This window comes from Taudactylus pleione, unplaced genomic scaffold, assembly GCF_031769625.1.
Source record: "Taudactylus pleione unplaced genomic scaffold, aTauple2 ptg000397bl, whole genome shotgun sequence".
NCBI lineage: Eukaryota > Metazoa > Chordata > Amphibia > Anura > Myobatrachidae > Taudactylus > Taudactylus pleione.
This window is the reverse complement of record NW_028284799.1, coordinates 620,109-641,813: the sequence shown is the minus strand read 5'-3', so window position 1 is coordinate 641,813 and position 21,705 is coordinate 620,109. Positions and strand designations below refer to the sequence as shown.

The window sequence follows — 21,705 nt, the reverse complement described above, 5'->3', positions numbered from 1 at the left end:
TTTAAATAATTACTAATAAAGGTTAAATTTTATTAAATTTGATTTAAGAGTGCCCCAACAACTAGCCCTTCTTGGCTCTTTGTTTTTTGTATATTGTCACTAGTGTGCTTACACTCCTGTTTATACCCATGAGCCAAAGTATTATTAAACCTCCTCGTCTCCTATGCACATCCATCATACCTAAGGGTCCGAGCCAGATCTACAGAATATCAAGACTGTGACACTGTAGAGTAGATTTGAGTAGCCAAAAATATGAACAGGTTACCATGATTCTATTACATTTAAGGAATGACTATAATTCCAATTTTTCAATCTGTAGCAAATGAATAATATTAATATTAAATATCTTGTATGCTGAATTTCAAAAATGTGTATATACTCTAAAAATATCTATGAAAATAGCATGAAATGTTTTGTTTTGTTTTTGCATTAATGTGCAGAATATTCCATGTTATTATGAGCTCTAGAAACAGTCTGATAAATAATTGAGTTACAAGTGTAATTGAATAAGCAACCTTCAGATACAACTATACACCACAAATGTTCAATTGCTCTCTTTGCAAAGCTATCACCACAAACCAGATTGTTGAAGGTATCCACAGATCCCATTAATACATTTCTCTATGACAAGAGGTTTAAATACTGATGTCCCTTTTAACCTCTAACAATATAAATAATTATATTAACTTTGTTAAACCGCAAAGAAAATAAATGTGTATTTATGTAAATTTAGTTTAATAGATTCATACTTCTTGTGATTGTTAATGCGGATTCTGATTGCTGTAGAGCTGAAAGCTTGAAGATCATATCATTTTAGTGTCAGAGGAGTTTCACGTAATTATCTGGTTGGTACAGGTCAGGTGAGTTATTGCCATGTATTTAACAAATGATTTAACATAGGTTAGCCTACAACATCATATAAGTACACTCATAAACAGTTACACAGGTTTTTTTAATCAATACTTATAGGTAAAGTGTAAAATCCATACATTTTATACAATGCCTTGGCATTCCCGAACTGTTTGAACATAAAGTATGATTTCACTAAAAGTTACATGTAAGATGCAATATTAGCATACACGCAAACATACATTTATTGTATACACAAATATTGTTTAACTTTGTGTATTAGGCTCTGGAATTAGAATCCCCTCGATTGGTCGAGGATGGACCAGATGTGTGGTCCTCCCTCCACACCATCTTCAGATGGACCTTGGGCAGGTAATAATAATAATGTGTTTCACCTGCAGTTATCTTTAAAAAAAAAATGCAGAGGTTGTGTGAAACTGTCAGTGGATATTCCTGCTCTGATGCAGTTGCTGGATGCTGGATGCTGGGGAAATTTGCTAGAAGAAGCTAAACTGACCCTGGAGGTACAGTTGTACAAAGTTGCAGGTGCTGCTGTTACATATGTTTTTTTCTGATCCAGATGAATATGGGAGAAAGTCCCATAAAATAACCTTGGACTGCTCTGCACCATCTATCGGGATACCAAAGCAACATTTTTTGTAGACTGTTACCGTGGTAGACCACACTGCTGGCTTACATTGAAAAGGTGAAGGTGTTGTAATGAGGCAAAAAGATTATATTTTTGATTTGTATAATTGTTATTTTATTTTTTGGACTCTACTGTATTCAACTTAAAGTAACACTAAACCTAAAATGCAATTACATTATACAAAAACCCATTTATATGCAGTATATGCAAAGTTTCCATAGACATACAGTATATTAGATTGTATTTGCTGTGCAACTAAGAGAGAGCTACTGTTATCTGTTATTGCTGGCTGAATGCATCCACTGACTAGACATTTCTTACATTTCTCCCCCTTGTCGACCAACATATACAAAGAAAAGAAAGGAAGGGTACAGGGTGTGTTTGGAGCTGACATAGTAATTACCACAAATCTATACTCTCAAAAAGTGCATGTAAAGATTACATGTATTGCCATAACATACACAACTTCACACAGTGAACCCTGTATACCTTCCAACGTCCCAAACTTCAGCATACACCCAACTACACCCTGAGTTGCAGGCCTAGATTACCGTTCAGGTCACATAGCCCTGAGGCTAGGATACGAGCAAGGTGTAGCTATAGTGGGTGCAAGGGGTGCCATTACTATGGGGCCCAGAAGCTTAGGAGGCCCCAGAACCAGCTCATAGAGAGTGCTGCTAGTGTTACCTAACCACTGTGGTTGGACATATATATGAATATGCAGAGGCAACAAGAAGACCGCTAACTTTCATGGTCCAGTGCAGGCCTGGCCAACCTATGGCTCTCCAGCAGATATGAAACTACAAGTCCCAGCATACCCTCCCACAGATCAGCTGGTAAAGCATGCTGGGTCTTGTAGTTTCCCAACAGTTGGAGAGCCACAAGTTGGCCAGGCCTGTTCCAGTCCATTACATATTATCTACATGACTCAATGATATGCCACATATATATAACACCCATTTTATTATTAGATATGGCTTACCATTAAACTGCAAAAGACACAATGTGACTTCCTTTTTTGTAGCTTCATTATGCCTTACATTTTCCAAAAGAATTGGTTTAGAAAAACTTGTTTTGGAGTGTATATTCATGTCCCCATAATATATAGAAACCATTAGTGCCACAGCCGAAGGATGAAAATCTTTTAACCAAGTCTATTGAAAGAAAGATTTTTTTTGTGAAAAGAAACATTTAACCAGTATATATGAAAATAGAATTTAAGATTGTATGTACAGTATATGTTTTCATTCCTTACATTTATCGACTACTTAAAATGACTTACACTTGAAGATTTATCAGCAGTCTCTATTGATATGATTTTTAACACAATATCCTTTACACCAAAAGACAAGAGTTTTCTGACATCCCTTGAATTATCTGTAAAAAAAAAAAACACATGAAAACAATTCTAAATCAAAACCTTTCCTGTAATCATATCATTCAAAAAAATAACCATATAGTATAATGCCTCATACGTTAACATCACAAGTCATCAAAACTTAGTAAGTGCTCCGACACATGGGATCCAGAAATATGCAGGCAAATAGACCCAATCTGGATCAAAATTAATTTCGGCATGGCCTGCTCACAAGTGTCAGTATTCAGCTAAATTTAATAGACTCCTATGACAATGTTCATTTAGTACATAGGACCTGATTCAGATGTGGACGGTATTGCACAGACTCAAGGAAGCAGCTGTGTAATACCGCCCAGCAAATATTTAAAAGCTGCAGGAGTCATTTATAGGAAGCAGATGCCTCCTGACAGCAATTGTCCGTAGACGCTGCATCAGACCACCATCGTGACCATTGGTCGCGATAGCGACAGCACTGGCCAGTCTGAGTAAGCTTCATCTTACTCAGGCTAGCAGCTTACGAGGGCAGGAATTCTACGTCCACCAATGCAGACCCTGGCCTTCGTTTCCGGGAACACAGCCCAGGCACGTCCCCCATTCCGCCCCCCAAACATGTCATGCCACGGCTTGGGAGATCTGCAAGCCAGATTACAAGACCTGTTCAGCACATGCGCAGGCCCCAAACAATCTGATTAGTATGTAAACCTTTGGATTTACATATGAATCTGAATCAGGCATAGAGTTGTAAGGGTTAATTACAATGTGAGAGTTAAATTAAACATGATGTAGTTGTATAAGGGTTCCCTTTAACTATTATAAGTTTAGAATGATGAGATATGTCTCAGTAACAAAGCTAAGCTGCAATTTTAACCTTGACAAACAGAATCAGACAGTTTGATGTTCTGCCAAGTATCATTAGTATGTGCGGTATAAAACTTAACATAGATGTTTTGACTTCTAAACATGTGTTGTTTTCTTCTTGTAATACTACATAATTGTAAATGCTGGTCTGGCAAATTTTATTATTTACTGTGCTGTCGGATTTACCAAGCTCCAAAATGCAAAGCACTGGGAGATCATTTACAATTGGAAGTTTTGACTTTTACTTGCGTCTACCTAAGCCAGCAGATTTGAACAGGGGAGAGGAGCAAGGGTAGATTGAGTACGATAAGGACTCGCACATGCAATTGCACCAGGAACACATCAGCAGATATGCCATTTTTGGAAGTGTTTCTCTTGCAGATCCTGGAGAGCTGGTGCAAAGGTATGCAATGATGATGATAAATGTCAGCAGCACTAGCTGGCTGCTTTGCATATTCTGATTATTCTCAGCCACTTCAATATCTAATACCTAATTCATAAACACCAGGGCCGTAGCAGGGCCAAGGAGAAACTTGGTGCCAAGAGCATCCTACCTAAGGACACTCCGGGCAGAACTGTGACAGCTTGCTGCTGGGACGAGGGACAAGTTCAGCACCCAAAACACCCTAAGAGCTCCGTTTGGTGGCTTTCTAGGCTGCAGGGTGCAATTGCAGCTAAGCAGATCTATGTTATGTGCATCCACACAACCAATCCCCTTCAGTCACACATGCAACTAGCTCAAATGTATTAGGTGTCTGACTGCAATGTATGAGGTTGTGAGTTTAAATACTGGGTATGACAATGCAGAGAAATATGTGTTTTAAATACAGGGTGTTCTAACTGAAGGTGCACATATTTAATGTACTACAGGAGGTTGTCTGCCTGCTCCACCTCCCTAGAACAAAAGTCATCGTAGAGACGGAGTCAAACACTTCTGCGTCAACAGCATTTTTACCACACAGCTCATATCCCGGCACCACACTAACAGTTCTTCCAGAATGTAGCCCCATTATGTGACACAGATGACCCCATCATTTTCTTCTATAACTACTAGCAGCGCAAGTAAAGATGTGGTCATAGTGTTCATTCTTGGCAGGTGTGCAGATGCAGACACACACTACATAGATCTGCTTAGCTGCAATGGTTTTAAACCATTAGAATTGTCTTAATTTAGTTAAAATTACTAGGCTTCCTACACAGGACCAAATAGTTCCATGTGTTAGGTGTCTGACTGCAGTATGTGAGATTGAGAGTTTGAATCCTGGATATAGTTCCTCAGAAACGTGTGTATTAAATACAGGGGGATGGGTGTGGCATATTATGCCAACATAGTTGTATTGTTTAGAATGATGACATGTCAACAGCAGTGACTTACCTGATACAGCGTGTCTGTCGCCTCCAACGGTGTCTTCCGGGTCTGATGGTGATGTCCCCTTCCTTAGCCTAACCCTCCTGTCTTGTAGCCTAATCCTAACCCTCCAGTTCCTGCAGAATGTCGACATTTCAATTGACATTCACATGTTGATATTGTAAACATGTTGACATTCTGCAGTCGCTGACATGTTCAATGACAACATTTCAACAATGTCTACATAATAATAATAATAATTTTATTTATATACCACTCTCTCTCCGACTAAAGGCGCTTAACAGATAGTAAGATTATGATACAGAGGTTTATATTTCAAAAGAGAACAGAAACTAAGAACATAATAAGTAGGTTTAGATTTGCATGAAATGCATAACGCATGAAGATAATACAAAAGGTGTGGCATCCATTTTGGGTCATTAGAAGCAGAGATTATTCATCTACACACAAAGAATGAGGCAGCTATTTAAGTGCACTACATAGAATCACACTGGGCAGAATAGGCAATGCCTACAACTGATGACACACAATCAAGGATATCAAAAAACTAAGCAAGATACTTGCAGGTTCATTAGAACCATACATTTTTCATTCTACACAGAGTACCAGGCGAGGCAGCCATGTTGGGCGCACTGCATTGGTTACAATGTGCAAAAAAGCAATACATGTAAAAAAGACATACTGTACAATAATAAAATGAACAATGAGCTAACAGGAAACACCCTGCATAGACAATTCCATGGGTTGTTCATTAAGACCTTGAAAGTACCATGCGCGGGAGTCATCCAGAACGCACTACATAGATTATAGTGGGCAGGATGAGCAATTCATGGAGGGGTAAAATGCAGTGGGAAATTACAGAGAAAGGAAAAAAAAGAACAGTTGAAGTGGAGCCCATGATGTGGCATTAAGGAGAGGCAGAACAATGACTACACATTATCACGTAACAGACGGAGGAAAACCAGGATATTCGAACTATGGTAACGGAATGATCACATATAAATGTCCTGATCTCATGGGAGAAATCCAGGTGGTTGTGAGAACTAGGGTGCCCACTAGTATCCAGTGTTATGCACACCTAATAGTCCACATAAACTCCTAGAATCATGTTAGTAAGGTCTTCATCTATAGAAACCGCCTTTCCCATAGAAATTTATGTTCTCACAGGTACTCAGATGTCCCCAGATCTTATACTCAGGATAGTAGGAGCGTATGTATGGACAGCAGGTGGCAGCTGGAAGAAAGCTAGAGTGGAAATCCAGCTGTATAAACCAGAGTCAGGTCTAAGATCAGGTACAGGCAGGTAGGGAGCTGATTCAGGTATATGCTGGAAGGTGAGCAAACTGACAAAGGACTGGACTGGAGTCTAGGCTAGATGCAGGACAGTCCACAGGCAGAACTACTGTCAGGAAGGTTAAGCCCGAGGTGTCCCGGGTGCTAAGTAACAGTCGTGACCATCAGCAGCCTTGGACCCGGCTGCCATGGTAGCTGCCAGGATCAGAATTCCCTAGCAATGGCAGGATCTGCTCAAGAATATGAACTGCTGTGGCTAGCATGGAGGCTCATAAAAGTATCCCCCCCCGCCTTGAGGAGAATACTTTAAAGAAGGCCTTTGAGGTTGTCCGCATGTGAATGCCTTTCAGGAACCCACAACCTCTCTTATGGACTAAGGAATGGACTTGGCCTAGTACATTCTTGGAATCCAAGATTTTTTCAACAACATACTCTTGGTGACCATCATCATCATAACTGGAGAATGAAAGATCTTGAATTTCTTGTAAATAATTACTGGTTTGAAGAGTGAGCAATGAAAAGACCTAGGGAGTTTCAAATGGAAGGCAACAGAGTTCACTTGTTTAATGATCTAGAATGGGCCAATGTACTTGGGACCAAATGTTTTTGAGGGCTGATGAAGTCTTAAGTTCCGAGTGGACAACCAAACTTTATCACCCACCCTGAAAGTACAAGTCTTTTGATGATTATCTGCAAAAAAATTTAATGAAAAGAAGCCTTGTTGAGAGCAGAATGGACTTTCCTCCAAACTTTATTGAGCCGAGAAGCAGTGCTGCGAACCTCAGGCAGATTACGCGATTTGGGAGTGGAAAACAAATTGGCTCTTGGGTGAATAAATAAAAATGTAGAGAAATGACAGCCATTGTTGTAAGAAAATTTGGCCAAGGGTAGCTATTCTGTCCTGAAATATCATTCAAATTAATTTAAGAGAAAATACAACCTTTGAATCATTCAGGAACAAAGAGTAACCCAGGAGAAGATTCAGGACGAACCTGATTCTGGAGATGAGTGAGATAAAAAGACAAATCCAATGCCAGACCAGGAAGTGGCAGGAACTATGGACATGTTCACTGTGTTAAAAGCATAATTTTGAATTAAGCTGCAAGACAGAGCATCAGCTTTTATATTCTTAGAGCAAGGTCTGTAAGTGATGGATTAAACTAGGTAAAAAATAATGCTCAACCTACCTTTCGGGAATTAAGCCATTTGGCCAACTCGATATACAGTAGGTTCTTGCGATCAGATAGGACTGTGATAACATGCCTGGCTCCTTCCTTCTAATGTCTCCAGTCCTTGAAGGCCCATTTTAATGCAAGGAACTCTCAGTTTCTGACTTCATAATTGGACTCAGCAGAAGAGAACTTCCATAATTAAACTCAGCAGAAAGGCAAGCACAAGTTGCAGCTTATTATCCACATGATCACACTGGAAGAGGACTGCTCCAACTTTCAACTTAGAGGCGTCTACTTCCACAACAAAAGGTATCTCCGGGTTTGGATAATGAGGTACTGGGGCAGAGATGAATGCTTGTTTCAGAGCATTGAAGTCTTCCAAGGCTTGAGGAGTTCAGTTTGTGGTATTAGCTCCCTTTTTGGTTAAGACAGCATTGGGGATGCCAAGACGGAAAAGAAAGAATAAACCACCTATAATATTTTTCAAATCCAATGAAAACTTTGAATGGCCTTTAAATTGGTGGGTTAAACCCAATTGAGCGATGGCTTGGAGTTTACTAGAATCCATGGAAAAGTCTTTAGGAGAAATTACAAAATACAGAAAGGAAACTTCCTTGACTTCAAACTCACATTTTTCAAACTTAGTCTCCGGTACTGACAAGGTATGTAATCTACCGTTAGGTAGCCCGGCACTGGGAATTAAATTGATGGCACAATCACAAGTACAATGCGGAGGCAGTGTATCTGCATTACTCTTGGAGAGAACATCCAGGTAATCATGACAGTGATGAGGTAGTCCTTCAGCAACCTGTTGTATTATTCAGACAGGCAAGGACACATAGGTATTGGCACAACCTGGACCCCAATGAACAATTCCACCCAAATTCCAGTCGATAAGTGGATTATGATGTTTGAGCCATGGGTACACAAGGGTGAGGGGAACCTTGAGACAATTAATCAAGAAGAAAGTCAAATCCTCAGAGTGTAGAACACCTACCTATAGATAGTGTTTGATACCTGACTTTACCATTGTGTAATGGATTAACATCTAGGTCACATACCGAAACTGTTGGATTAATCTTTAAAAAGGTATAGTCAGAATTTCAGAAAAAAACATATCCAGGAGGTTCCCAGTTGCGCCACTTTCCAGAAATGCAGTAATATTGATAACCCGGTTATCAAAGTGAAACTGGGTGGGGATTACAAAACAATTTTTGTTAGAGAGTGACTATAACCCCAAATGGATCTCTTCCTCGTCCATTAGGCTTAGCCTTCTCCAGCTTATTGGGACAGGAGCTAGCTAGATGTCCCTTGTTACCGCAGTAAAGGCAGAGACATTCCTAGATTTTTCTTCTTGAGACAATCTATAAGAACTAAGTTGCATTGGCTCAGGAAGGTCAATAGTGGAAGAAGAGGGAATGGGAGAAAAGACAGTGCAGGTAGGGAACAGATCCAGGTACTTGCTAGAAGGAGAGCAAACTGATAAAGGATGGACTGGACTTGGTAACAATGGGCAATTATGTAGCTCTTCAAGCATACACAAGAAGTTTATAGCTGCCAGGGCTTTCTGGGACTAATAGTGACATACAGTACTGTATATGAGAATACTATTATTATTTGGCACTATTCAGAGGTACTGGAAAGAGAACATCTGCTATCAACAAAGGACTGTTTTGTTTTTTCCAAGTCTGAACTCTGGCATGTGCTTTTGCAGGCCAATTTCACCAAGAGAATCCAGTACCTTGCTGAACACCACATGCTGCAAGTTTCCCTACTATATTGTAGCCAGCCCAACCTCTCAAAGCCTTGTTCTCACAGTGATCCTTACTGGAATTCCCCCTCACACCACTCCACCACATTAACCAGACCCAGCTTTGCAACTAGTACTAAGGTCACCTTAGGTAGAGGGGGATGGGCATGATTTTTCTATAAAATAAATAAATATATATGTAAATGTGTACACACCTGGGTTGTCTCCCTTTACTTGGCCAATCAATTATGAGAGTTGGATAGTTTTTTTTCTTCATACTTCCTATTGGTTGGTTAATCACAGCTCCATTCATAAAATTAGTTTAATCCAAATGGCACTGGTGAGCACTGAAACCAACATTATGGATAAAGTATGGTTTGTTGAATGAGAATCTAGGCTAGCCCTAGATACATTCTTTGACTCCATTTGGTGCTAGTGTGGGCATGAGAGTGTAACTTTTCTCAGAGCCATTTCAGAGCCATAGAATTATTTTAAAACACACCCATTCCACACTATTAATCTCTCTACATATGTTATATCTGTCTCATCTGCAGTGCAACATGATTTTGCTAAAAGCAAATTGCTCCTTTTTTATTTGCTCCTAACTTTGAATGTAGCCCATAATGGTTATCTTATGTTTAAAAAAATAAATATTTTATTACTATTTCATGTACAATGACTGGGAACCTAGTGATCCAGGGCCATAGCAGGGTGAAAATGTGCTCTACACTGGCTCCACTTCCCGAACATGTGACATCATTACATCACAACAAGGTGACAGGGTCCAAAGAGAAGCTGAGTGCTCAAAGTGTCCTAAGGAAGCTCAAGGCGGTGTCTTCCTAGTTGTGGCCCTGTAGTGATCACCCAAGAGCTCCTACACCATTACTAAGATCCTTGCCACCAAGAGCGATGAAGAAGAAACCCAACGTTTTTCAGCATGGCTTTCTAGGCTTTAGGACCAATAAAAAATTTTGCACACTCTTAATAGAGGCATACAAGCTGAGATTTTGCACAATGACCTGGCAGGGGAAGGGGGAAGTGCAAGGAGGGCATTAGAGGAAATAATTGTACTATATACATACTTGCTGACTTTCTGGCTGCCCCCACTGAGAGGGGACAGCCAGGTCGGCACTGCAGTGGGCATGGCAATGGTGGGTAGTGCAAGGGTGTGGTGGAGGTGATGGTGGCATAGCGGCGCAATTGCATCATTGCTGTCCCACGCCCCACTATACAATGCTGAGATAATTAGCACTGTAAAGAAGGGGGCGGGGCTATGATGATGCAATTCATTCCGAATTGCATCATTGCTCCTCCCTGGATTGCCCACTTTCACTCATTAAGTGCGCGGCTGCGGGGAGAGTGGGAGCGATTTTGCACAAGTGGCGGCCAAACCGGGAGACTTGCCCTCTCTTGCGGGAGGCCAGGAGTGCCACCCAATTTTCGGGAGCCTCCCGGCCGGGAGGGTCGGTACGTGTGACTATATATAGTGCATATATGTAAAATATGTATTATATATTATTTGAAGACCTGGGAGAGATATTTTTTAAACAATTACTTTGTTGAGATCTATATCAATATTGTCATACTATTATTTCTTTATATCATATATTGCCTGGATATTTCTTCTGTAAAAAAATTCTTTGTTTCTTCCACAAACCAGGAAATCATGGCAGCATGAAAAATACCAATAAATTTGAAAAAGCCATTAACAGCAATAAGCAAAATGCTAAAAGGCACACGTCTATATACCAAGGCAGCACATATGAAGGTTTCTATTTATGGATTTTCATCATTTACAGTGTTGAAAACAGAGGAACATTGTGTTTCATTATTTGCATCAGACATTACATACCTTGGAGCCTGGGAGACAGATCACGGACTTGCCTGCACATAAAAAGTTCTAATTAGTTTGTTTTAATAAAAAAAAATAATCTGTTGAACAGTTCTTTAAGCAATATTCCTGATTGAATTACAAATGTAATTACTTATAAAAATATTTAATAAAATTTTCCAGTTTTTATAAAAATAAAACTAATAGAAAAAGCACAAAGATGTTTACCCAAGTCCTACATGCATACATACATACTGTAAGTACATACATACACATACATACATACAAACATACATACAGTGGCTTGCGGAAGCATTCAATCCCATAATAGTCAACAGATTTGTCTGTACTACAGTGACACACACTGACTGTTACAGACAGTAGTTTTATTGTTAACCGTTAGGCTTAAAGTGCATTTTAAATTTTATGCCTAGCATGTTGCTGCCACCCCTATATTTCACTGTTAGGATGGTGTTTGCTGAGGAATGGGCAGTGTTACATTTGTGCCACAAATAACATTTTAAATCGGGGCTAAAAAGCTCCATTTTGGCCTCATCTGAATACAAAGCCTTATCCAACATTTTAGTTGGGCCACTGTGATGTTTCTGGCAAACTCCAGATGTGCTTTCATGTGTTTTTTCTTCAGTAATGGCTTCTTTCTAGCCACCCTCCTATACAGGCCAGTTGTATGCAGAGCTCTTTATACAGTATGGATGACTGATGCACCTTCACTCCAGTCTCAACCATTGAACTCTGTAGCTCCTTCAAAGTGAAAGTTTGCCTCTCTGTGGCTTCCCTCACAATTCTCCTTCTTGCTCTGATACTAAATGTTGAGGGATTGACTCATCTACGCATTGACTGGGTGGCATGATGCAGCTTCCATGTACTTAGAATGTATCCAACAGTGCTCACTGGCATATTCAAGCACTCGGATATTATCTAATAGCCTTTTCCTATTTCTTATCTCTGCATGTCTATAACTTGACCTTAAATTATTTTACAGTGCTCCTTAATCTTCATTTTCACAGCTTTACTTCAGATTCACAGCATGGCCAATGTAATTTGAATTAGGGGGGTCTTCTATCCATAAAACTGACCCATTTAATGATTCAAAGGTATAGTGCAATTATATATATATATATATATATATATTAGGGATGAGCGGGTTCGGTTCCCTGAGAACCGAACCCACCCGAACTTCGGGGATCCGGGGCGATCCGAGCCCAAGCTCGGATCTCCCTGTCTGCCCCGGATCCCTCTCCCGAGGCAAAACCTCGAGATCTGCTGTCGGATCTCGAGGTTTTGCCTCGAGCGGCCATTTAAAAAAAAATGCCTTTGCCTTTAATGGGCAAAGTGCTGATTGGCTGACAGAGCCGTCTGTCACGGCTCTCAGCCAATCAGCATTATGGTGCTCATTTGCATGTAGCACGGACTCGTGAGATCCGTGCTACATGCATCTGTGTGATTGACACAGAGCACTAACGGGTCCGTGAGACCCGTCTGTGCTGCTGTGGTAAATAAAAAAAAAAAAACCTGTGTAAAAAGAGAAAAAAATGGCGTGCCCCCCCCAAAAAAAAGAGCAACCAGCCCCGGGCATTAGTGACCCAGTGCTGGGTGTGCTTAAATACAGGGGACAAACGACGTAGGGGTCCCCTGTACTTAAACACAACCAGCACCGGGCTAGTCAGAACCAGAGCTGGTTGCCAAAATACGGGGGACAAACGACGTAGGGGTCCCCCGTATTCTGCGCAACCAGCTCTGGGCTCTGATCCGGTCCTGGTTCTGGAAATACAGGGGAAAAAAATGAGTAGGGTTCCCCTGTATGTTCCAGAACCAGCACTGGACTTTTTCTAGCGGGGGGCTGATGCCACAGCCAGGGGAGCCCTTTCACCGGGCCCCCCAGCCGCAGCATCAGCCCTGACCGCTAGTCAGCCCAGGCCGGGGATCCCTGGAGAGCTGGGGACCCCCCCAATAAAGGGGTCACCCTCTCCAGGGCACCCCAGGCCCAGGCTGATAGCCCGGGGCTATCCCCGCCACCCCTGGTGGCGGTGGGTGGCGGGTTGATTGTGTGGTGTGGTGTAAATAAAGAATATCAAACATTGTCTTTACAAGTAGAACTGCAAGTCCCAGCAAGCCTGCCCCGCATGCTGGTACTTGGAGAACCACAAGTACCAGCATGCAGGGCATTAAGGGCCCACTAGTACCTGTAGTTCACCTGTAAAAAAATGTTTAAAAAAAACACAGGACACACACACCGTGACAGTATAAGTTTATTAAACATACACACACACACACATGTACACATACTCACCTATGTAACCCTGTAGCATCGGTCCACTTGTCCGGTAAAGTATCCATAGGGGACCTGTGAAAAAAAACATACTCACCATCTCCTATGCGAGGTTCTGTCCTCTTCGTTCCAAAGTAGGCATCCCCAGACTTGGCAAAAAAAAAAAACGAAAACGCGATCCACGAACTTAGTACCGTTCTATAGAACGGTACTTCCCGAATGAGAGCTTAGCGGCGGGGTATCACCATGGAAACCCCGCTGCTAAGCGTTCATTGGCTGAGAGAGGTCATCTCCCGTCTCTCAGCCAATGAACGGCTCCCTCCATTGTAGTCAATGCTGGGAGCCGCAAGGTTATTAAAGTTTACCCTGCGGTTCCCACCATTGACTACAATGGAGGGAGCCGTTCATTGGCTGAGAGACGGGAGATGACCTCTCTCAGCCAATGAACGCTTAGCAGCGGGGTTTCCATGGTGATACCCCGCCGCTAAGCTCTCATTCGGGAAGTACCGTTCTATAGAACGGTACTAAGTTCGTGGATCGCGTTTTCGTTTTTTTTTTTTGCCAAGTCCGGGGATGCCTACTTTGGAACGAAGAGGACAGAACCTCGCATAGGAGATGGTGAGTATGTTTTTTTTCACAGGTCCCCTATGGATACTTTACCGGACAAGTGGACCGATGCTACAGGGTTACATAGGTGAGTATGTGTACATGTGTGTGTGTGTGTGTGTATGTTTAATAAACTTATACTGTCACGGTGTGTGTGTCCTGTGTTTTTTTAAACATTTTTTTTACAGGTGAACTACAGGTACTAGTGGGCCCTTAATGCCCTGCATGCTGGTACTTGTGGTTCTCCAAGTACCAGCATGCGGGGCAGGCTAGCTGGGACTTGCAGTTCTACTTGTAAAGACAATGTTTGATATTCTTTATTTACACCACACCACACAATCAACCCGCCACCCACCGCCACCAGGGGTGGCGGGGATAGCCCCGGGCTATCAGCCTGGGCCTGGGGTGCCCTGGAGAGGGTGACCCCTTTATTGGGGGGGTCCCCAGCTCTCCAGGGATCCCCGGCCTGGGCTGACTAGCGGTCAGGGTTGATGCTGCGGCTGGGGGGCCCGGTGAAAGGGCTCCCCTGGCTGTGGCATCAGCCCCCCGCTAGAAAAAGTCCAGTGCTGGTTCTGGAACATACAGGGGAACCCTACTCATTTTTTGTCCCCTATATTTCCAGAACCAGGACCGGATCAGAGCCCAGAGCTGGTTGCGCAGAATACAGGGGACCCCTACGTCGTTTGTCCCCCGTATTTTGGCAACCAGCGCTGGTTCTGACTAGCCCGGTGCTGGTTGTGCTTAAGTACAGGGGACCCCTACGTCGTTTGTCCCCTGTATTTAAGCACACCCAGCACTGGGTTACTAATGCCCGGGGCTGGTTGCTCTTTTTTGGGGGGGTGCACGCCATTTTTTTCTTTTTTTACACAGGTTTTTTTTTTTTTTTTTTACCACAGCAGCACAGACGGGTCTCACGGACCTGTCATTGCTCTGTGCCAATCACACAGATGCATGTAGCACGGATCTCCCGGGTTCGTGCTACATGCAAATGGGCACCATAACGCTGATTGGCTTCCTGTCTGCCACTGCAGTGCCACTCCTAGATGGGCCACGTGTTTGTGCCGCCCCCTTGTGTCGCTTAGCATAGTCATCCAGCTTCCTCGGTACAACCTTTTGGCCTAAAAACAATATTGTGAGGTGTGAGGTGTTCAGAATAGAGTGGAAATGAGTGGAAATTAATGTTATTGGGGTTATTAATAGCGTAGGAACAAAAAAAGGCCCATTTATGTGATTTTAGCGTTTTTTTTTTATTTTTTAAGAAAAAATCCAGATCCAAAACACAAAACCCAGAACCCAAAACACGGAAGGGTGGTTTTGGCAAAACCAATCCAGATCCAAAACACGAAGAAAGATCCAGATCCAAAACCAAAACACAAAACACGAAAAGTGTCCGGTGCACACCCCTAATTTTCATCAACAAGTAGATCTTACTAACTGCTTTGGGGCTCATTTACATTTGGATGTAAATCAATTTTAAGACACGCCTCTCAGATGTAGCAGTACACGCCCACTTTACTGCCGCGCTCATAGGTGCTGCTTTCAAAATCTCCCTGAAATTCTTTTTCAAAAGTAGGCAAGTATGACATAAGGTAATCCTTCCAAAACACTGAGGAGTAATTTACTAAAGTGAGAGTTTTTAGAAGTTGGCTTTAGAAGTGATGTAGCCCATAGCAACCAATCAGATTTTATTTAACATGTAACTAGCACCTTCTAGAAGATAATAGCTAGAATCTGATTGGTTGTTATGGGCAACATCACTTCTGAAACTCACTTCTAAAAACTCTCACTTTGGTAAATTTACCCCTAAGGATCAGATAGGATTGAGGTTACCATAAGGGTAAAAAAAGGGCAGACTAGATGGGCCAAGTGCCATCAAATTTTATGTTTCTATATATTTTGGATCATACCTAACAACTATGCAGTTTAGACAGGACAATCCTGATTTTAAGGGACTGCTAGTTATGGTGTCCCACTCAACATGCACACCTGCCATTGATGTGTCTTGCAATGTGGGATGTTATTAGGGGAAGGGGTTTGAAGGCTGGCTGGGAGCATGACATGCCCTAACATTATGATCCCATATCCCCAGTGTGGTGTGGCTGTGCCCGTGTTTTACCCGCACCCCAGGAAGGGTAGGCATTTCTCCCGCATTCTACCCACTTCCTAGTGAAGTGGGCAGAATGAGGAGATGATCACGGGTCTCCATGTAGGGGGCGGGGCTTAACGATGTGATTCAACATAAATCACGTCATTTGGCCCCGCCCCCTATGTAGATTCTAGTCAATTGCAGCAATTTTGCCACGAGGGGGTGGTGCTTAATGACGCAAATTAACAGGCCACGCCTCCATCGCCATCCTCCTGTTTCTCTTACCCGGGCTTTTCCCGGAAAATAAATGAAAAGGTAGGCAAGTATGACATAACATCAGGTCATCTTAAACACACACATTCCGCAGCACATATCCTAACCCACTGCTCCATGCTCCTTCCTCACTATCTACCCCATCTGTGTCGCCCCTGTCTGTCTGCCCTTCCTCTTTAAAATGTAAGCTCTCACGAGCAGGGCCCTCGTCCCTCATGTGCTTCTCCTCACCCTACTCATAGGGGTAAATTTACTAAAGTGAGAGTTTTTAGAAGCAAGTTTTAAAAGTGATATTACCATAGCAACCAATCAGATTCTAGCTATTATCTTCTAGAAGGTGCTAGTTAAATGTTAAGTAGAATCTGATAGGTTGCTATGGGCATCATCACTTCTAAAACTCACTTCTAAAAACTCTCACTTTAGTAAATTTACCCCATAGTATCTTTTACTCCTAACTCCCCAATTGGCACCTAACACTTGGTTGCTGAGACTCTGCTGCTTGTGTTATGCAGCTATGTTTATAAACCATGTCCTTGTCCTGTATTGTTTTGTATTACTATTAGGGGTGTGCACCGTTCACTTTTCGTGTTTTGGATCTGGATCTTTCTTCGTGTTTTGGATTTGGATTGGTTTTTCTAAAACCACCCTTCTGAGTTTTGGTTTTGGATCTGTATTTTTTTGGAAAAAAGCATAAAAACAGCTAAAATAACAGAATTTTTTTTTTTTTGTTCCTACGCTATTATTAACCTCAATAACATTCATTTACACTCATTTCCAGTCTATTCTGAACACCTCACACCTCACAATATTGTTTTTAGGCCAAAAGGTTGCACCGAGGTAGATGGATGACTATGCTAAGCGACACAAGTGGGCGGCACAAACACGTGGCCCATCTAGGAGTGGCACTGCAGTGACAGACAGGATGGCAGTTTGGAAAAGTAGGCCCCAAACAGTACATAATGCAAAGAAAAAAAAGAGGTGCAAGATGGAATTGTCCTTGGGCCCTCCCACCCGGAATCAGTATGGTTTACTGCCAGCCGCATGGCCGGCGGTTCAAATCCTGACAGCGGAAGCCCGGCAGGGTTGAAAATCCTAAAGCTACAAAAGGTAAGTATCGCTAACCTTTATTTACCCCCTAACCCTCCTTTAGGGGTGCCTAACCCTAACCTCCCACCAAGTGCCTAACCCTGACGGCCCTCTAAGTGCCAAAACTTAACCCCCCCATCCCCTCTGCCCAAACCTAACCCTCCCGGGGGTGCCTAACCCTAACCTCCCCCCGGGGGTGCCTAACCCTGACCTCCCTGTCCCCTAGCCTAACCCTAACCTCCCGGGGGGTGCCTAAGCCTGACCTCCCTGTCCCCTAGCCTAACCCTAACCTCCCAGGGGGTTGCCTAACCCTAAGTCCCCCCCGTGGGCCCCTAACCTAACCCTCCCCCTGTGCGGCTTACCCTTACCCTTCGGTAAGCCGGGTGTCGGGCTCCCGGCGTAGGTCTAATGACAGGCGTCGGGATTTTGATGCCTGTCATTAGTACCTTGCCAGTATTAGACAGTCAGGAAGCCGGTGGTTGGGATTTCCTCAGGTCGGCTTCCCGACTGCTTCATTCCCACCCACCCTTATGTTGTATAAACAGGACATGCACACTTTAACAAACCAATCATTTCAGCGCCAGGGTCTGCCACACGACTGTGGCTGAAATGATTGGTTCGTTTGGGCCCCCACAAAACAAGCTGGCAATTAATCTGACCCTGCACAAACTGGCTCTACAGAGGCAAGATGTCGTGCTCATCCTCATTCACCGATTCCTCACCCTCGTCAGTGTTGTGTACATCCTCATCCTCACAGAATATTAATTTGTCCCCACTGGAATCCACCATCTGTCACAGTGCGCGGGACGCCGGCACACATTTACCGGGTCCGGCGGCACTGGTCTGCGAGAGGACAGCAGGCGGGGGGTTTCCGGCATCTGCTGCTGGTCCCTGTCGCTTGTCCCTCTCTCTGATGCAGGCGGGCATGGCTCCCTACGGGCGCGCACGCCGACCTGCCAAGGATTTAAAGGACCATACACGCACCTTTAAGTGATATCACAGGAAGTGACTAGGATAGCTGCCTATATAAGGGGGACTCTGTGAACACTCCAGTGCCAGAGTATAGGCTCATTGCCATACTTCAGCGTTTCGTGCATATCCTGATTACCGAATTTGACCTTGGCTTCATTTATGACTCCGATTCTGTCTGATCCCTGGTTCTGCATTTGATATCTGGTTCTGACCTCGGCTATTCCCTGTGACCCACTGCTCCCTGGTACCGTCTCGTCTGTTTGGTTCTGACCCGGCTTGTTGACTATGCTAAACTCTGCTGCACTCTGGCCCTGATTCAGAGCCGGACGCTCTGACAGACCGCTCGCTCTGAATCAGGGCCGGCCTTCTGGTTTTTTAGAGTGACCACCCACAGCTATAGCGAGCAGCCAGGAAGATGGTCGCGATGGTCCAAGACTATCGGGCTTGCGACGAGACCCTTGTGGTAGGGTCTCGGTGCCGCAAGCCCCAGAGAGATTTTGGCTCTGACAGTGATGTCAGTGGGGCCACCCCCAAATGGATGCGTTCACATGGGAACGCCTCAGTTTGGGCAGCCACTCCCCCGGCCCGCCCACCAAAGGGGGCGTGCTGTCACTCAACATCGACAGCATGCCCCCTTTGGTACGAGACCCGGAGCGACGGTTTACCCGTCGCTATCTGGGTCTCACGCATGTGCACGACTGAGCCGGCTCCATCGTGCACATGCGCACTGGGCCACCATCGACCCACTTGCGAGCGCATAGCGCTCGTGAGCGGGTCTGAATCAGGCACTCTGTCTAAAGTACACCAGCACCTGAATAGGGAATCCTAACCTGAGGGCCGCGACCTGTGTGTCGGATGCAGCCAAGCCCATACCTTCTTGCGAGGGTCCCTGGTGAATACCGCTGGCACATTAGACTCCGTGCCTCAGGATTAGGTCTAGCCAATTCCCTGCATATGGGTTGCATCCACAATCCATCCGAGAGTTGTGACACCACCACAGGTCCCTCTGTACTTTCTGGAGGCTGGTCTTCCCGGAAGAATTGATAATTCACTTTGATGAACATCATCTTCTTCACATTTTGTGGAAGCAACCTCCTACGCCTTTCTCTGACAAGGTTCCCGGCTGCACTAAAAACTCTTTCGGAGTAAACACTGGAGGGGGGGGGGGGGGTGGAGGCAACTTAGGTAAAATACAGCCTCCTTTGCCTCTTATTCCTGCCAGTACAGGTACGGACTCTCTGACATGCCTATTTGGATGCTGTCACCGATGTAATCCTCCACCATTCTTTCAATGGTGACAGCATCATATGCAGTTACAGTAGACATGTCAGAAATTGTTGGCATAGGATAAGTTGTTTCCTGGCAGACCCAGTTGCGGAAGAAAATGAAGAAGGAGCTGTTACCATGTCACGTTCTGCTTCAGCTGACAGTGTTTTCAGCAGCAGGTCTTTGCACCTCTGCAGGCTTGTGTCCGCCGAAAAGAGAGACACCACGTAGGCTTTAAGCCTAGGATCGAGCACGGTGGCTAAAATGTAGTGGTCTGAATTCAACAGATTGACTACCCTCAAATCCTGGCAAAGTGAATGAAGGGCTTCATCCACAAGTCCCACATGCCGAGCGGAATCGCTCTGTCTTAGCTCCTCCTTCACTTTCTCCAGCTGCTTCTGCAAAAGCCCGATGAGGGGAATACCCTGACTCAAGCTGGCAGTGTCTGAACTGACTTCATGTGTGGCAAGTTCATAGGGCTGGAGAACCTTGCACAACACGGAAATCATTCTCCACTGCACTTGATTCAGATGAATACCCCCTCCATTGCCATGTCATAGGTGGATGTAGCGTACCGCTACACCACACAGGGCATCCCCTATAAAAATTATTTGGATTAATCAAATAACCCCTGTAAAAATTATTTGGATGAATTAAGTCACCCCTTTTTATTTGGAGACTGGAGTGAATACACAGCACACCACACAGGGTAGCCCCTGTAAAAATTATTTGGATGAATTAAATCACCCCTTTTTATTTGGAGTGAATATACACAGGGCACAGGGCAGCATACCCCTATACCACACAGGACAGCCCCAGTAAAAATTATTTGGATGAATTAAATCACCCCTTTTTATTTGGAGTGAATATACACAGGGCACAGGGCAGCATACCCCTACACCACACAGGACAGCCCCTGTAAAAATTATTTGGACTGAATATGCAGCACAGGACAGCACCACTGGACTGGACTGATACAGCAGAGCAGGTCACCCCAGACTGATACAGCAGCACAGCACCACTGGACTGGACTGATACAGCAGAGCAGGTACCCCCAGACTGATACAGCAGAGCAGGTCGCCACGCCACGCCACTTTCAGAGAGACACGTCCTCTCACTACCCTCTGCAGGACTGGAATGAAGATGGCGGGGCAGGAGGCCCGACATGTGCAAAATCCGGGTCTTGCGAGAATCTGATATTGTTACGTCACTGTGTACACACATCTTATAGTCATACTTACCTACTTTTTCAAAAGTATTTCAAGGATATTGTGAAAGCCACAACTATGAGCGCGTGTTAAAGTGGGAGTGTACTGCTGCATCTGAGAGGCATGTCATAATATTTACTTTACATCTAAATGTAAATGACCCCTAAAGTAGTTAGTAAGATCTACTTCTTGATGAAAACACACTGATACTTTTTAGAAAATGCATGTAGCCATAGGGATCATTGTGCCTTATAATTATAACCAATACAGGAAATTATACTAATGAACCCATTTGAATTTAAATATCTCTATATTATTGTTATATATAAATTATTTTTATATATAACAGCTTCATAATGGGGTAAGGTGCAATCAGGGAGATTGCTAGACTCTTCAGGGAGTCAGGGAGATAGCTACTATTTCAGGGAGTCTTCCTGACAATCAGGTAGAGTTGCTAAGTATGATTATAGTGTGTGCCCAGCCTAAGCATATGTCTTCTGTCAGGCCAATATTTTATTTATTTTTTCCTGTGGGGGGCCAATGTATTTTTTTTTTTTTCCTGAGGGGTGCGAAAGATTTTTTTCTGTGGCGACCAATGTGTGTGTATGTGTGTGTTTTTTTTATGTCCGAGACCTAATTTGGGGCCTATTCATGATGTTAATTAACATTCTGACTAGCCGCAGCTACTGGAGCTATTCATCATTGCTCCGGTGCGGTGACAGCTGATTCGAAATCAGCTGTCCCCGCGAACGGCTTCACTGCTTCTTTTCGGAGCAGTGAATCTTTTCAT

At 43.7% G+C, this 21,705-nt stretch overlaps 1 protein-coding gene across 4 annotated transcripts in view; it reads right to left on the bottom strand.

Annotated features, from left to right (window-relative positions):
- LOC148506705 (uncharacterized) overlaps window positions 1–21,705 on the bottom strand; it is a 383,360-nt gene that overhangs the window by 159,114 nt on the left and 202,541 nt on the right. For all 4 annotated transcript variants that reach the window (XM_088446314.1, XM_088446317.1, XM_088446315.1 and 1 more), the window contains 3 exons: window positions 11,150–11,181; window positions 2,781–2,875; window positions 2,481–2,652 (listed from right to left, as the gene is read on the bottom strand). In XM_088446314.1, coding sequence (XP_088302440.1) covers window positions 2,481–2,652; window positions 2,781–2,875; window positions 11,150–11,181 — 299 coding nt within the window. The remainder of the gene's footprint in view (window positions 1–2,480; window positions 2,653–2,780; window positions 2,876–11,149; window positions 11,182–21,705) is intronic.